The sequence below is a fragment of the Gavialis gangeticus genome, unplaced genomic scaffold (genome assembly GCF_001723915.1).
Source record: "Gavialis gangeticus isolate Ggan-Ray unplaced genomic scaffold, GavGan_comp1, whole genome shotgun sequence".
Taxonomy (NCBI): Eukaryota; Metazoa; Chordata; order Crocodylia; family Gavialidae; genus Gavialis; species Gavialis gangeticus.
The window spans coordinates 12,788,515-12,807,401 of NW_017729024.1; the positions used below are offsets into that span (position 1 = coordinate 12,788,515).

The window sequence follows — 18,887 nt, forward strand, 5'->3', positions numbered from 1 at the left end:
CCAGGGCAAAGACAGCAGGGCGGACAGCCTTGAGCCTGCAGCAGGCAACCCACATCCGCCTTCAGCCCACTAGGCTCTGCACTGCTTCAAAGTGTCCCCGCATTTAAAAATGGTGGCAGCAGCACTTGAACTAAAGCTCATTTGATGAGTTTTAGTTCAAGCACTCCCACTGCCATTTTTAAGTGCTGGGACACTGATACATGTGACGCAGGAGGCTTCTGGAGTGCACCAAAAAAAAAAGGGGGGGGTGGCGGAACCGGTATATTTGTGTCAGTTCTTTAAAATACTTTGCATTTTAAAATAAATCATGTATCGGATTGGCATTACCTGATATGGTTGGTTAATAATTGGCTATATGTATCAGCCAAGAAAATCTTTATTGGTGCACATCTACACATTGCCAAGAAAATTTTAAAACAAACTCAAAAGGTTACTTTTCAAAAGCTCTGCAATAGAAGTTACTTTGGAAATTTTTCATAATTTTTGCCTTACATTACTCAAATGGTTTGATTTATGATTACAAGGAGAAAAAACAAGATTAACCAATCAATGGAAAATAGTAGCATGCCATTTTTACTCAAGTTTTTCAGTTTCTCCAGATCTTTAAATACGCTGTTGGCTTATTCACTAATAATGTAGATAGGATACAAGGTTTAGGGGATTGATAATGGTACAAAAAAAATTTCACTTCAGATTACTGCTTAAAATCTATCCCTGGTTTGTAACGAATAGAAATGATTAAAAAAAAAAAATCAGAATTCCTAAATTTTGCCCCACAGGAACTGAAATTTGTTTTCATTCAAAACAAAATATTGAAATACTAGGTGAATAACGAGTACAGAAATTTTCAGATTTGGTTATATCAGAATATTTTCATTTTTCCTTGATTGCAATGTTGCAGTTTGTTTAGAATCCTACAAACATAGCAGTGGAAATAACGTTAAGGATCATCTACCATGACTTCCTGCACAAGTGTAGAATGCACTGATCCTGAAACATCCCAGACAGTTTTCTATCCAACCCCTGCTTGAAAGCCTCTCATGAAAGAGAAGACACAACTTGCTTAGACAGCCCATTCCTTGGTCCTACTGTTGGAACATTGAGGAAGCTTTCTCCCAAGATTTGATCTAACTCTGCTTTATTTGTTTCAACACCTTCAACGTTCACCTGGGCTGTCATACCACCTTCTGGGTGACATAATTCAGGTTTTCAAGCTCCCATTCTGTTTATGGAGCTGGTTCTCTGGTTGGATTATAGCTCCCTCATTTAACTGTGGTGGCTCTGCTAGAGGGGAGTCCATGGTGCATCAGGGGAAAAGGAGTCCAGCCAAGCTGTGCCTAAACATCTATGTTAAAGATAAGAAAATCGAGAACATTCAAACCAGTTCAGTTTACCAAAACATCCAAATGGGTCATCAGAAGCCTCAATGATTATGATGGCCTGAATTAATGCTCCAAGCAAGGCTCCTCCTGTAGTCTGATTCAGCAGCTGCACTTGAAAGGACTCTTCCGTCTCAGGGTAGATATCATTAATTATATAAATTGGCACAGCCTTACTGGTTTCCCCTTCTAGTAAGACAACATCTGATGAGGCTACACTGTAGTCTTCACCTGTAAAAAGAAAAACCCTCTGGTTACTACAGGAAATGTTTGAATACAAGTTTAACATTAAGGATCTATCTTTCTTGCCTGCTTATGGATACAGGTATCTCTTTTTCCCCCATTTCCATCCCCACCGAATATGGTCTCTAATTTCATAGTGGAATGTGGAGATTGAGAGTTGGACTGAAATGGTAAAGGCTCAAAATGGACTAGCTGGAGATTGACCTGATGGACAGGAAAAAGGAGTTGGAGAAGGTGGTAGGTGTGTTGTCTACCCACTCACAGAATGCAGCATACCTGCTCTATTAAGTTGGAGTGGTGCTTGGATACGGAATTACTCCTAGATTTCCAGATAGTATCAGTTAGTGGAAGCACCTTTATCCAAGTAAATTTAGCTAAATGACTGCAATAATTGCAAACGAACCTCACTTGTGTATGTCTCTGTGGATTCCCAGCTGGATCCACACAGTTCATTTTACATGAATCTCCTCTGAAAGCCACTCAGAAATATAATCTAGCATCTACAATCAAGCTGCTTGGTTATTTTGTAATGTAAACTATATGTGAAACTTAAAATACTGATTGTACAGCATTTGTACCATCTTCCTATTCCCTTCTGTGCATATAATTCAAGGTATTGAGTTTGATATATGTTACCCAATACTTTGAATTCCATATAAATGAGACTGCCCCTCTTTCCTCAGTGTATCTTTGTCATAGCAGAGTCCAGCTGGGCAAATTTTGCTATCAATTCATAAAAATTGAAGTGAATGATTTGGTAACAGTGTTTTTAACAGGGTGCCATTATCTCTAATTTCCTTATCTCACCAGTTTATCAAGGCCTGCACATGCTTCTGTACATAGTGTAACGTTTGAATATATAATACTATTATGCTGCTAGAGAAGCCAATTTTATGTAAATGGTAACAGGACTTAAAGAAAGTAAGACAGCACCCAGTACCTGGACACATTCTGTCTGCAAAGGCTGTAGTACTTTTAATAAAATAGTGTCATCTCCTCCCTGAGCAGATACCAGAGAAAAAGGAGCTTTTTTAAGTTACCTAATGTTACTTTGCATGACTGTGCTGTGACTTCCACATTTTGTACTATGATAACACAAACCTCAGAATGATGGCTGACCTTGCTGGAGATGACAAACACTTCTTACTACACTTCTTCCACTAACCAATACCTACTATAGCTGCTCAAAACCAGCTAGAATCCTAGTTAGCATCCTAAGTGAGACTACAATAAGGAGATATTTGAGGATATCTTAAGATTTGGTGCAATTTTGTTAGTGCGTGTTTCATCATTGTTTTACATGTTTGTATGCATTTATTTTTCATTTTACATATTTAAAAAAAAATTTATAAATTATACAGTAAGTGATAATGTTGCAAACCCTGCTCTCCCTGCACATTTATATAGCACAGTGTAGTATAAGCAGCAGCTGTGAGCAAATATCATGCCATCACGATAACTAGTTATTTCTTTAATATGTTTAAATTAATCACATATTCCTGACTGTTCAACTTCTGAAATATTCTTTACAAAAATATTAATAGAACACTTATATATAGAGAATGCAGCCTTGCTATTACTTAAGTGACAGTCAATTTAAAGAACAGAATTCGCCTGGAAATATTTTCCCTATTATTTGCTGCAAGTAAAATTGAAGATATTTTTATTAAAAGAGTACACAAAACATTTCTTCAAATTTTCAATGTACTTACTTTTGTGGATTTTGTTTAATGCAATTTAAGTTATGAAGATGCATTTATCTATTGCAAGGTTTGCTTGCTTGTTTTTGGGGTTTTTTTTACAGGTTTTCTACAACTAGAAAAATGTGGATACACACAAAAAAATTCCACAGGTCTGTAACTTGAAGCTGTTTTTAACTGATCAAACTCCAAGGAGGACAATACCCTTAATTAAACAGGTATATTTTACTGCTATTTATGTATGCCTTATATCTCTAAGCGGTATCTTTAATACTTGGTGTAAGCTCAAATGATAATTATTGTGATTGGCATACTGCACAGGATGTAAATCCTCTAAAGCTAAACCCTGCCAGTAAATGTCTCATTGCTCCTTTTGATTTCTTCTTGTTAGAATGTATACAAAATGCATTTGTTGCCATTAATCAATTTGTTTGTCAGCATTAATCAAAGTCTCCAGTAAATTCATTTAAATTTGACATAGCATGTGCATTTTTGCAATTCTCTTTTATTACCAGCTATTGCAGTTATTGGCACAGCTTTAAATTTCACAGAAACATCTGCAAAAATTCCTCCAGTCCTGGTCACGTTGATGATTGGTCCAACATAATTTTCAGCAACTCGCACAATTGAAGCTGAAAGCTGAAGTGTTCCAAAAGCATCATCATTGGCATTGATAATTACTTGAGCTATTGTTTCACCCTTAGGTCCCAGGCGGGGAGAATTCTCAACTGAAATGCAACAGGGCCTTGGTTAGCGGCATCTTGGACCTTAAGTCTTGTTAAAAACACCAATTTTTATTAGACAAAGTAGGTTTAATGGTCTATTATCAGCTAATCAACAAAACTAACATACTAAAAATATACAAAGTTAGACAGACAGTATATTTCACAACAGTACCCAGTAAGTCTTTTTGTAACCATTGAAATTAGATTGAATTAGATTAGGTAGATTGAAATTACAGTATGGCAGAAATTCCTGAGTTGTACAGTTTAATATTTTTCTGTAGATGCTTTTCATCGTAGCTTCTGAAGCAGTATATTTGAGCATTCTATTTTTCAAACAGGTGGGACAGTGCCAAATCATAATCAATAGTTATTTATTCATTTGTCCGTAGGGCCAGTAGCAAGAGCACTACAGTTTCAATTAGAGTATTATTTTGGTAATTCCTATGATGAAATATACATGATGGCATAATCTCCCCCCAGAATGATATTTGAAGCTTTCCTGATTATCAAGAATAAGCAAGAGAGGTAATTTGGCAGGGTTGGAAGCTCTGAAGTGCAAATCAGCCTGAAACCTCCCAAATGTGACTGAATGGCTGATCAGCATGCATTTTCTATATTAAAACAAAACATGCAGAAGTTCAGAAAGTAGTGAGTGAAGTACCACCAAGTATTTAGCTCTCAATATTAATACTGTCTATTAATCACTGTTTCATGATGCTATGTATGCTTGTAAAAAACACAAACCAAAAACAAACAACAACCCAAAGTATAGATCAACAGATCCTACTGGGCAGAGCTGACCTGGTCTCATGTATGACAAGAGATGGTTCAGTTAAAGGAATATATAAAGGACACGGAAACATAATTATGTTATATTCAGTGAAAACTGACAAAGCAGCATATTGATGAAATGATACACTGCCAGTGCACCAAATGTAATACACAAAACTTTTAGACTTTTTTGAATAGCAAAACAAACTGATTTGACTGGTTACAATTTATAGTGGTAGGTGACAGTCTCTCTAAAATGTATATTATTAGAGTGTAAAGTACTTACTTGGCCGATCCTGTACTTTTTCCACCAAAGTGACATCAAATAGCTCTACAAATACTGATTCTGACCTTTCTGGATCCTCATCATCCAAAATAGGAAGCAGTATGGTAGCTTCGCTTTTATTTGCCATGAAGATCACAGATCCAGAAATGGGTAAATAATCTTTTCCTTCTGTTGCTCTGGCAACATTTGAGGGCAGAAAAGGTGACTTTTCATCATCATCCATGGTTCTGTATGCTATCATAACTGTACCGAGAAGACCGTGTAACCTTACTATTGTTAGGGTAATGTTTTTGGTTTCCTCCTCAACTTTGATTGGTCTGTTTTTCCCAGAAAAGATAAAAAGTCCATATGGATCATCATTAGCCAGGACAGTTAATGTAGCATTAGTATGATTTCCAAGATGACCATTGGAAACATTCATGAGCAAAACAAAAAACATCTTATCAAGTTCAGGAACTTCATCAGGTGCAACTTGCACTGTTATATGTGCTCTTCTTTGTCCAATATCAAAAATTATGTTGCCATAGGTAGAAATTAGGTCTTCATCAGGATCGCAGAATATGATCCAATGCAATGTAACCTGGGATAAGGCCCCATGCTTTCTGAGAACCTGAAGTGGAAAATAAAAGTAGTAAATAACTGGCTACAGACAGAAAGAAAAACATGTTTCGCATGCATACATATCCATTCTTAGTCTAGTAACTTTTATACAATTCAAGGCACAACTGGAACGTGAAGAAATTAAATGAGTACCTCTTGCTAACCCATAACTTTACTTCCTCAACTCTAATTTATTCTCTGCCTTCTGCACTGTCACTCTTCTTTTAATGTTTATTTAAAAATACACCATATTTAGTGAAATACAATTCAGCATGAGTGGGAGCCCCTAATCTTATATCTGCATACAAAGAAACCTCATTAAATATGTTGCCTATCACTAAACTGCTGCCACAAGCAGCATGTACTCATGACTATAAACACATGGCCCATATCAGGCAAACATACTGATGGTAACTTTGGGGTTTTTTTGGCCCTTAAAATAAAAACAGCTGGGTGTTCCCACCACAGGGAACTCGCACCAGGCCTGGAAGTACTGCAATACTAGGCCAGCATTGGGAAGACCAGAGCCAGCCTTAACACCCTCCCCTTGGTGCCGAAAATTGCTACATTTGACAGGCTGGTGGGACTTTAAAAAAAAAAAAAAAAAATGGAAAATTTTTCATGTCCCAAGTCAAATTAGCCAGATCAAGTCCAAACCCATTTGAATCATCCAAGAACTATACGTGGCCCTGATACTGACAAGTATCCTCCACCCCAGCCTGGGGTTTCAGATACTTCCAAATCCTTTGGCAAGCATCCTACATGTAGGCCCAGGCCCGGAAACTGGAGTTCAGATGCCCCTGAGTTTTGCTTGCCTTCAACTATACGGCAGCACAGGCAAGCAAGAGAGAAATCTCCCATTTCCATAAAGTCGGCATCTAGCCAAGATCATCCCACTAGAAGCTGGCCAGCAGGAAGCTAACTATGAGGCTCTCACAGGGAGTCCTGTCTGTAAGCAAACAAGGGTGCAACCTCCACTACACAGTGCCATTTTAATTGCATTACCTTGACCAGGGTATTTCCCCTGCCACCATCGCAGTCATGATGGGAACCTATCACAAGGATGGATTAGTGCAGACTGAGTAAGACATATGGTAGTGCCTATTGCATTCAGTCCCCCTCAGCACTGACTTTTTAAATTGACAGTGAGCCACTATACCAAATACATATTAACTTCCTCTTCACTCCCACAGCTGAGTTATTTTTTTTATTTCACAGTTCCAATGATTCCTGTTTCTTTACCAGCCTTACATATCTGGCAAATAATCACCAAATCTGGCCCCAAAAAGGTCACCCAGAATCCTGGTCACCCCCTCTCTCAGCCTGGCACATATGATTACTTTGACCCTGCCTTCTATAAGGTAGATGGAGCTGAACCAGGTTGCTCTGTGCCTCACCTGCATATACATTTTTGAAGTATCCCAGGACTTGTGAAAAGAACACCTGGTTCTAGCCATGAGTAGGGGGCTAGTAAGCACATGGATCCTTTGTGGGTGGAGGGAAAGAGGGGAGAGTATCTGAAATACACACACATACTGAGCAGTGCTGAGCTGTAGGGTCACCATGGCTTGAATTTGCTGTTGACTCTGTTGGGTCCTGGCCCAATGACCTACATGGTAAATCACGAGCCTTTTGGCTTCAGACTAATATCACATATAGTTTGTACTATATGGGCACCTCCAGATGTGCAGGGACATTTGATTCCCCAGGGACCAGAAGCTGTGGTGCGCCTTCCACTGCCACTTCCTGTCCCTGGGGAAAGCCCATGCCATGTGGCAAGTTACCTCAGATGGAGTAGGGAAGGTTGGGCCCCAGCAGACTTATCTGGAGTCCTGGGGCCTCCCAGGACTGCAGCCATGGCAATTCTGCCACACAGAGCCTGGCTGGCAGCAAAGCGCAGCTCTCGGTAGGCCAGCTCTGCTTTTCAACAGTGCACGCTAGCCAAATGTGTGTTGCTCAATTTTTTTTCTCCCTTTAGTTTTTTTTGACCCCTGGATATCCAGGGATAAAAAAAACCTGCAAAAGAAAAAACAACTCAATGTGCACTCTCGGGTTCTCCACGCTTGCAGTGCGGAAAACACCAGACTGTGCACTACGTGGCACTGCAAATGCGACTGCATCACCACATACTGCGCAACTGCACTCATCTGCATGTGCCCTCTGTAAATAGGTAAAGAAGTGCTGTTTAAAAGTGTGTTTATGGGATACCCGTGCTAAAACTTGCAGCAGTTTCAAAAAAGTTAAAACACAAAAGGTAAATCTATGGGTACCTGTACTAACTTGCCTAGGAGAGCAGGGTCTGACAGTAAGAAGAAGGAGAAGGGGCTGCAGAGGGCAGAAGTTAGGGGGGAGGGAAAGAGGACTACCTGACCCCAAAATTTATTCTCCCTGCTGTAGCAATTGGAGAGGGACAAATTATATTTAAATCTCAAATAATAAGATTCTATACCTGGAAAGTTATAACAAAACTATCAATTTGCCATATATAGAATCTAGTTACCGGGGAGAGGTGACATTGTATGCAGGGTCATCTTATATTGGAGTAAATATGTTAGTTTGTAGTATCATTATTTTTTAAATAAAAAGATTAGTAGCTAAAATTTAAGTAAAAGTGGATATTTTAAAATGCTCAATTAAAGGTCATTAGAAATTATGTACATTATATATTACCTATAGATCTGATGTGATTTCATTTAAAGAGTATTTTTCCCAGTGTATAAGCTGAGTATACTGAAAACTGTAGTTTATGTAGATTTCAGTCACAAATGTATAAGCTTATAATTCAGTCCCTTGGAAAGTCTATATGAGACAGTGATCAAAGATTATCATGTAGCAACAGAGGACAATCAAAATCTACTCACTTGTAGCACAACTGTGCTCTCTCCATCTTCGGGTTCTGTTCCATTGACAAAAAGTGACTCAGTGCTGAACTCAAACACACCATGAGCATCATCAGAGGCTTCAATGGTTACAATGATGTGGGACGCTATTCCTAAGCTGGCTATAGATACACATTCCAAGAGAGTTAAATTATTTTTTCTCCATCTTTAGGTCATAGCAGTGAAACACTTATTTTTAGTTCACTACATTATATTAAAACAATTATAGATTTGCGAAGGTATAACTAGTATTTTTTTCAACATCGAGGATCCAGCAAGAGGTAATTTCTATACTCAAGTAATTTATGTTCATAGAATTTTCTCTGTTCTACAGCAGAACTGGGGACAAAGGGTGGAGAAAGAAATGCAGACCCACAAATCCCAGTGCTGGGGCTGTCATTACAGCTTATATCACCTGAGGGTCAAGCATAACAGTTTGGCACTTAAAAAACAAGTTCCAAAGTTAGAATGAAAAAAAATCATTCCTGAATACACCATAAAGGTAAGCTTTGGCTTGTGAAACCTTATGCTATATATATCTATATAGATCTCTACATAGATCTCTATAGAGATCTATATCTATAGATATAAACTAACTTATAACGTATAGACTAATTCTAGCCAACTAAACTAATACATCTGACTTGTGTATATGTCAGACAGATTTGTAACTTATAAACTAATTACATCTAACTAAACTAATATGTCTTGTATTGTTCCTTTCTACAGTCTCATAAATACACACTTTCCCAAACACACCTGGATGTGAGGGTAAAATTCATAACCAGTGATTAATAAAGTGGTTTGGATTGGGCAGTTCATTTTGGTTCAGACACTTATCTAAATTTCTTGGGACTGCAGAACTGCGCTGCAATTCTCATCGGAACAGGGTTTCTGCCTGTCAACTTTTACACAGATTGGATGCTTTCTAAGGTTACACCACCCTTATTTATTGCACTTTAACCCTTCTGCTTCCATCCAATCTTAGAAATGCAAACAGAATGAAAAATAAATGTTTATTTGGATTCTCAGTTTGATTTTTTTTTTAAAGTCTAACATCCAAACCAACCACCTCTCTCTAGAGCTATTTTTGACCAACAGAAGTACCAGTCAGACAAGTGTCATGTATTAAATCATGGTGATTTTAATTACTTATGACAAGTATTTTCCTATACTGCTTTGAGGGAAATTGTGGCTATTTTCAAACCAATCTTTCAAGCTAAAGCTAAATTTAGAGAGAAACAAATAAAGGGTTAAGGCTACAACCCTAACTATATAAAAATTACTGTTTTCTACAAAAGAATTAATGATTGCTACTGAAATCCTGCTCAAGTCAAAATACAAAAGGCATATTTTCAGATAATTCAATGATAAGAAATCTAGGTGAGTCATCTATACTAGAAGTAAGAAATCACAGTGCTGGTTGGTTTAGTTATAGCTACCTATACATGAGGAATTACAGTAATCAATTAAAAGGCAAAGGATAGGCCAAGCTTCTTACCATGCTGATGGACAGCTGGAAGGAAGAACTCCATGTCCCCATCACCACTACCACTGCCATCATTTCTAAAGAGTTCAGCAACTTCAAGATGACAGACAGAGACACACAATACACATATATACATTTATAAACACAAAAAGGCAGATAGTATTTAAACATTTCTGGACAAAAGGGAAAAACGGGAACGTCCCAACAAGATATATAACATTTGGCTTGAAAGAATACTGATTCTCCAGAATGTATGGAGGGGGCAGAAGGGTAAGAAAAGACATATAGGGCACATTTTACTTGCTTAGCATTATCATGGAAACAACTGGGAAATCAAATATTGACAATTATGTATCAGGGGCTTGATGATAATGTTGCAATAATGCTCAGTATTTTATTTTGTTCTGGGTTGGAGAATGTGAAAATCAGAGAAAAGTAGGGCTGGATGGGCCCTCCAGAGGTCATCTAGTCTAAACCTCCACCAGAAGCAGAATCACCCCTCTCCCAGCCTACTGAAATCCATCATCTAACCTATTAGTACAGACAACACCCACTTAGCGCTCTTAATTGGTTCCTGAAAATCCAAGCGTTAAGCAAAACCAAAAGTATTTGACGACCCAAGATGGCGACCACAATAGTTTTTAAATGACCCAAGATGGCAACCATGAGCATTATAACAAAACTCTCTGAGCACTATGTGAAATCAGTTATCAATTTAAAATGAGCGTTATAGCGAAACAGAACTAAGTAAAACAGTGTTAAGCGGGGGTCGCCTGTAAACCTACACTGTCAACCCTGACAACCATGAGACAGCACACTAACCTGCCACAAGTAAAGCAGGAGAACAACGGCAGCCAATGTCCTGCTGCTACAAAGGTTGTTAAAATTCACTCAAGAGATCCAAGGAGGAAAGCCATGCCCCCTACTAAGGAGGGAGGCAAAAGCCCTCACAGTCTGTACCACTCTGAGGTAAAACTGCTTTCTGACCCCAGCACAGGGATCAGTCTGACGCTGACTGACCATCTAGCCAGGAACCTCCAGGTTTAAGTCCCAACAGGAGCACCGGCAACCCCCAGTCAAAATATCCAGGCTTGGCTGTAGCCAACCCCTAATGTTTCTGGGAGGTTAACCACATGCGCAATTCCCCCAACACATGAAGAGGAGATTATAAAACAGGACTTCTGCCCAGGAGTTCTACCAACTGTATGTAGTCCATACTTTGGATCATGAATCAAAAATTAAAACGAACAGAAGAAAATGAATACATGACTGACTAGTTGGTATTACACCCTAAAAGCTTGCCTATGTGCACCTCATGTTATGAAAGGAACAAACCAAGGCACAGAACAACAATGAAGCAGAATCTATGGAGGAAGGTAAGAATATCTGAATGATATTCTACAGGTTTTTATGAAGTAGAAGCCATTGGATTTATGCATTTCTCATGATATTGGAGGCAGCAACAAGGAAGCATATTCTCGAAGATGTCTACGTATCAGAGCTCTGAAGTAGGGCTAGTTGAAAGTTTTCTGTCAAAACTGCTTTTGATGGAAAATTGACTGAACACATATGTTTTGTTTTGGGGGGGGGGTTGCAACAAGTTTTGATGAGAATGTAGACTATTCTTCAAGACTCTGAAAATAAGAACCTCAGCAAGATCATGGTGCCTCATGAACAATGCAATATGACCAGAGAGCATGACTCAAATAGAAGAATGAGGACATAAGGCAATCAACTACAAGTCTCATCAGGTATTGCCATGGAGTTTCTGAATTATTCTATTTTTAACTGCAATATTCAGCTTTTGATTTTGCAGCTAGGTGTTACCATTTTCTTTTTTTTTTCCTCCAGCCCACTTACTCTAGAAGCTATTCTTCAAACAACATCTCCAGCAGGCAAAGATATACAAGGGATTTGTTACACCTTATGCTGTGCACCATACAAGTGTTGATCAGTGCTACGGCTGGCCTGGAATTTGGAGCAGTCACACCTGTAGTCTAAAAACCTTTTGACTGTCCCCCACCTGCACAGCTGTGACTTGCCACTAGAGGCCTGGTGAACAGGGGCAGGACTAGGCGCTGTAGCTGTGAGTTGCCATTCGAGGGCTGGTGAGCCAGGACAAGCTTCTTTCCCTGCCCTACAGGCAGACATGGGAGACATCCTGGGATACTCTGGAAGGCTTCAGTTTGGCCAACACATCTGTGAGGAGTGGCCACATTTTACTGATAATGCAGATCAGAGATAATCCTGCCTTGGAGTGGTGTAACTTTGAGCTGCATAATGAGCGTTTTAAACCACTTTAAGGTGTTAATGTGCAGACAATCCAGGGTTAAGAGCTCCAGGAGCTACCCAAAATTGCTGTGTAACAAGGTCCTAAAGAAACAGATATTTTCTGGGTGGTGTGGACTGTGTTGGCTGGAAGGAGCAGTAGAGCTTGCCATGTATTTGGACAAGCATCTCCAGTGCAAGTTTTCCCAAACTTCTGGAACATCCTTCAAGTAATCAAGGAACTGTCTACCAACTGTCTATCACACAGCTCTTTAGGGTCTCAAGTGGCCTTTTGCTACTACCATTGGGCATTTATATACCTGCTTCAGGAGGAGGGGGGGGGCATCTTGTGTATTATTGTCCATATGCTTAAAAATGGCAGCAGGCAGCAGCACTTAAAAATGTGCTTAAAAATGGCAGTAGCACTAATAAGATTTAGTTAAAGTGCCCACTGCCATTTTTAAGCATGGAGACACTGATACACGAGACGCTAGAGTCTGCTAGAATGCAGTAATTACCACGCTCCAGCATACTCGATTAACTGAATCTGCTCCAATGCACAGCTTGAAAAACTATAGGTCAAATTTGCCTCTTGTGTAATTCCTCTGACTTCATTTACAAGATAGCAGGCATGATTTTAGCTATTTAATGTCAACGTATTTTAAAAACAACCGAGTTGACAAAGATGAATTTACAGGTAACTTAACACATAGTTCTTTTATTATTCTACTATTAATTATAATTACCAATCAAGAAACTATCCAAAAAGAAAATAAAAAGCAGATATTGTGTTGAAGAGTTCTAAAGAATATCATTCTTTAACAGCACCCAACCAGTCCAAGTTTCCCTGGGCCTGGCTGTTTCCAGTAATAATTAACAAACAGAAGGTTTTTCCAATTTTTATTTGAAAACTAAAATGAGGTTTCTCTTTTTGGAAAAATTCCAACCATGGAAGATTAATCTCCTTAACAGGACCTAAGAGCTATAACCTTCCAGTGACTAAAAAGAGGTCATGCATATGTTGGTGAAAAATTAACATGAAAGACTTACCTCCTCCTTTTGGGTTCAGCAGCTCAACTTGAAAAGATTTTTCCAGTTCAGGGACTGAGTTATCTGTGATGTTAATTGTAATATACTTGTATCTTTCTCCTGGCTGAAATTCTAAGGTGCCTGCAATTCCCTGAAAAATAAAAGGTGTTTACACTTTTGTTCACATGTATCTGTTGCACCAGTATGAACTCAAAGTAGCAAAAAACAGAAGTGGGCTTTCTATTTTGCTAATGGAAATATTTAAATTGACAGTTGGTATTTTGGGGTCTTTTGTTCGGGAGGGAGGGTTATATCTTCCACTGTATCTCAAGTTGCTCAAAATTTTCTTGTACTTTCACAGTACAAGACAAACCTCCAAATCTACAAAATTGCACTTTCACTAAAGTGCTCACATTTCTGTGTCTAGTTTGACTTATGCAAGTAAAACCAGATATATGCATTTAGGTTTGCTGGTATATGTCTATGTGTGTCTATGCACAAAAGTATGCACATTCTAAGCAAGTTCTCTTTAAATATTCAGGTTTAAAGGTCCAACCCAATCATTTGTCAGCAATTACTTCATTCCATGGCTTAAGCATAACTCACTCATGAGCCAGCAGGAGTGACATGAATCCTGGATGAAATTATGTAATTCCAAATTTTGGGAATTGCAACAATAACCAATACCCGCCCTGGCCAAATGGACATCTCATTGATCATAGAAAAATAAGAAATGAAATGAGCAAGTCTCCCCAAATTTCTAACATCATCTAAATCTTGTAATATGAGATGCTCTATTAATTATTTCATGACACCTCACTATTCATTTCTGTCCTTGCATGAGCATGTTTTCCACCCTGGCACTCTCATTCACCATGCTTGCCACATGATCAAAAGTAGTTCTATGAAAGACTCAGTTTAGAAAAAGTCCTGAATATTTAAAAAGCCAAAAGAAAAACTATTCTAGCTGCAAGGAATGAGCTGGGATGCAGGTATTACCAATAAATAAAATGGTACAGTATCAGTCATTTAATTCTACTACATATACCTGATAGTCTTCTGGACTGAATGCTGTCAGTGATACCGTTCTGTATTCCACCATAACTGTTCCAAGAAGGCCCTGTGCACGAACTACCAATAATTTGACATGTCCAATTTCTTCTTTAACAGTAATACGGGGCACAGTTGATGCTGGCAAAATCATTTTATCACTGGGCTTAGGAGGAGGCCCCAAAGAGAACTGTAACAACCCTAACAGATACAAAAAACAGTATTTAAACCTATCAGAAATAATCTATAATTCATTCTGAGTTGTTTAATTTAATATATTGTACATGGAAGTTGAACATCAATGAAATCTTCAGAGAAATGCTGTGTACCATCACCTCAAATTGATATTAATACCCAATAAGTCCTGCTGAATCTTGACAAAGCACTGGATATTGATAGAAATAGAATACATTCAGCTGTATTCTGAATGGTCCTCAGTCTGTCACAGGATTGGGCAAACAGTGAACTGACAAATACAGATTCAGAAATGGGTGGTTTTGTCAGAAGTTCTCTTCAACAAGCCACCATTACATGAGTGTACATGGAATCACCTATGCTAGCTGAGGATTTGCCCACCACAAGAGAATCCCTAGTTGCCTATGGTTCCTTTGTCCGGTTCCATAGGAAAGAAACGGTTCAATATTTAAAGTATACATCATTGTTTTCCATAAATAAATATTGAATAAATTAAGACTCTTATGTGGTAACCTTGCCAAAGGGATGCTGCGTCTTCAGCTACAAGCCTGAAAAACTTTATCTGCTGAACCTGAGTCAAGGAAACTCTCTGAAACAAAAAGGCAAATTTCCACCACTGTTACCATAAGGGTGGTCACTGGCTTTGATGGTGATATCCGTAGTTTCCTTTTCTGGATCTATGCTTGCTCCACTGGTTGGAGTTGAACCTAGTTTTCCATCTCCGGAAATTGCAGACACTAGCGTCACACGGAAATATTCATTTAGCTCAGGAATGTCATCATCAACCACATACAAGTTTAAAACCTAGAGAGGGAAGAAGCCACAGACAAATTAAATTAGTGCTATGACATAGGGGGGTGAGGGCACGAGGGGAGAGGGACAGCAAACCTGCATCACAAATTTTTATAGGAACTTAGTCAAAACACACTCAGTACTTAGTTACATAGTTCCACTTCCTATGCAGGTTTTTAAAAGATTCAGGTAGCAATTTACCTTTAGCCCAGGGGTAGGCAGCTCCCATCATGTGTGCCAGTATGGCATGCAAAGACATTTTGTTTGGCAGGTACACCTCGGGGCAAATGGTGGGGAAGGGGCCAGGACTGCACTGTCACAATGAGAATCAGGCCCCTCACAGCTCCACTGCCATCGGCCTCAGCACACTAACATCTTATAAGTTGAGGTTGTGGATATTTTTGGAACACTGCCCAAAAACGCTGCCAACCCCTGCGTTAGCCTAAAGTTTTATAGAAGAACTATCAACAGAAATAATGCAGGGTACAATTTTCTGAAGTGTCCAAGCAGCTTCGTAGCCTAAAACTCATTTTCAGAAGTGACTTTGACACTTGGGAGCTTAAGTCCCACTTATGCACCTTTGAAAATATTAGCTGTAGTTTACACTCAGAGCTTTTTCAGTCAAGCAGACTGGCTCTCCAGGCTTTGAAAATTAAAAAAAAAACCAAAATCATTAGCAGATGGATGTGCATGTCCATCATATTTCAGAATTATATGATCCCTGGTTTGTTGATGTCCTGAATCCAGATCATCTTCCACTAAGTATGTAGATCAGAGTCTCCCATGCATATATGAGAAAAAAACATCATATTTAGTACATGTGAGATTTGGCAGCATAGATACCAGAAAGGCAAGGATTTTTTGGAGGGTGGTATCTTTTATAGGAGCAACCGTATAGTTGGGATAAAATTAGACTAGTTTTTTGTATGCAAAGCATTCCTCTTCAGATCTGGAGGAGGAAAACATGCACACAATTTTTAAAAACAGCAGACAGAGATGTGTTCTGCTTTCATGCTCTGGTGAAAAGAAAAGCAAAAATTCACATAAACTTCTTTCTGCTGTGTTCAAAAGAAAAGAAAAAACTAGCAGATGATTATTTTCTTTTGCTAATTGTCCGCTATTCCTGGGAATTTCACAGCTCTACTCACTGTTCATATATATACACATACATATATATGAAGATCAGAGGGATCATTCCCTCATTCCGGCCATGCATTTGCATTTTCACAGGCTCCATTTGCATATTGGCTTAAGCTTCTATTCCACCCAGGAGAGCTCTCACACACCAGCAGACTCTCCCTATGCCTGAAGAAGGGTGTTTGTGTCCAAAAGCTTGTAAAGAATAATTTTCCAACTATTTAGCTGGTCGAATAAAAGATATCACATCTACCCAAAGAACCTTGTCTGCCCCAGTTTCATGGGTGTTTGAAGCTGATAGTTCAGCTTCAGTCTATCCATAGTTAACCTACTTTTGTAGAGATATATTCCATATATATAATGTATAGGTTTGAATGCATCTATACAGGAACAGGCATATGTACATACATCTTTCCAACCCAGTGATTCTCAACCAGGGTTCCAGGACACCCAAGGGTGCAGCAAGATCCTTCAAAGGGTGTTTCAAGGTGTGAGGAAATAAGCAGATAAATACAGGCTCTGTTTCTTCCCTGCCTCACCATTGCCCCACCCTCACTACCTGGCCCCTTTCCAAAGAGATAAGCACTGTAATTAATAGTTTGGCTTTTTTTATGGGGTGCCACTCCATTCACAAAAGTTACTCAGGGGTGCCTCAATGAGGAGTGCCTCAAATATAAAAACATTCAGAACCACAGGTCTAATCCACAGGGTGTCAGGACACAGGCAAAAATAAACAACAACTCGTAACAACCTGTCTGAGGGAAATACTTCCAGTATGAGAACCAGAAAAGGACACTGAGAAGGTACATTCCAGGAGGCTTGCAAAGAACAAGATGACTAACTTTAATAAAGAAGATAGGGTTTACCTCTGATCTTTGCCAAGGAAGGAATGTGATAGTGCCACTGGCATTTGCAAAATCAGCAACAGAGTAATTAATGCCAGTGGAATCGATCTGCGAGATAACGTAACTTATGTATACATAGTCCAGGGCTCCCCTTGTACGTTCCACAACACAGGATACAGTAGAACCCTCCTCAGCTGCCTGTAAACAAATAAGAAAGCTAACAATAATGCACAAGTATCAAGGAAATGAATACAATAAAAGCAAAAGAATTGTTCCCCCCCAAATTATCAGGTATTCAGAGAGACATTCATAGAAAATTGTTGCCTTGTTACTTTAAGATCTTTCAGGAGACTTAGAAAACGGTACTGTCTGGAAGATAAACTGGCCTCGATGCTTTTGAGAACAACCCAAGTGCTGCTCTAATTTGCACTGGTTTTTAATATTACCCAAAGAAATATCAATTCAGCAAGTATCACTAGAGCATGGGAAGATCCGGTCACATGCCCCAAACCACTCTTGTAGTTGGGGGTGAATAGGTGAGCTGTCACTGACTTCCTTAGAATTAGATATGACAATATATTTTACATTCCCTTTAGCAATTCAGTCACTAAAACAATTCTGGCTTTCTCCAGAATTAAATATGCTACATGAACTAAACGGACTGTATTTTCCTCCTTTATATTTTTTCTCGATGATGATAGGTAAAGGGCAAGTACTGTGTGCTATAATATATTCTTTATAGGAAGTAAACCTAGTTGAATAATAGAATTAATAATAGAACATAATATTACTTAGAACCTCCATTTTTCAAAAGGTTTGAGATGTACAGCATCTATTATATGCAATGTTGTATGACAGTTTGAAGCATATACTGAAAATAACTTTGTTCACAACTAGACAGATATGTACACAATGCAGCTAAGCCCATGCTAAAAGAATGTTGTGTATTTACAACATCAGCATTAGTTTTCCTGCTGAAAGAGATGTAAGGTGAGTGCTGAACAATTAATATCTCCTATTCATTTTTAATTCTGCTCCATGCTTGGGTGAAGATCTGTGGTATCAGACTGTATCAATGGCACTCAGACCTGAAAGAGTCTATTTTCATAGCATATGGCAGGCACTTAAAAGCCAACAGACACAAATTGAAAAACTGCTTTCATTCAAACCAAAAACAATACATCCAAACATATCATAAAGGCTTCAAAACAGGGATAATGTAATAGAAAGGACATGAAAGTTCTCAACTATAAAACCATTTAGTGTTACTTTCTTATTAGTACTCTACAAACTATTAACTTTTGAAACCATGAAAATACTATAAAGAACTTAAAAATTTTACATAGTAGATGTTCATAAAGATAACTGATTTTAAATATATAGCAACATTCTTAAAAATAAACTGAGACCATTAAAAGTCATTAGTCTGATTTACTCTGAAGTTTGGCTTGTGAAAAATGACCTGATTCACTGGGACTTTTTTTTTTTTTTTTTTTTTT

General features: G+C 38.5%; 1 protein-coding gene across 1 annotated transcript in view; it reads right to left on the reverse strand.

Moving 5' to 3' along the window:
• The window catches only part of ADGRV1 (adhesion G protein-coupled receptor V1), a 576,350-nt gene that overhangs the window by 449,049 nt on the left and 108,414 nt on the right, over positions 1-18,887 (reverse strand). The window contains exons 22-30 of the mRNA XM_019518182.1: positions 17,410-17,586; positions 15,238-15,418; positions 14,418-14,620; positions 13,391-13,520; positions 10,085-10,165; positions 8,566-8,705; positions 5,105-5,714; positions 3,835-4,050; positions 1,395-1,610 (exon numbers count right to left, since the gene is read on the reverse strand). Of these exons, the coding sequence (XP_019373727.1) occupies positions 1,395-1,610; positions 3,835-4,050; positions 5,105-5,714; positions 8,566-8,705; positions 10,085-10,165; positions 13,391-13,520; positions 14,418-14,620; positions 15,238-15,418; positions 17,410-17,586 (1,954 nt within the window). The remainder of the gene's footprint in view (positions 1-1,394; positions 1,611-3,834; positions 4,051-5,104; positions 5,715-8,565; positions 8,706-10,084; positions 10,166-13,390; positions 13,521-14,417; positions 14,621-15,237; positions 15,419-17,409; positions 17,587-18,887) is intronic.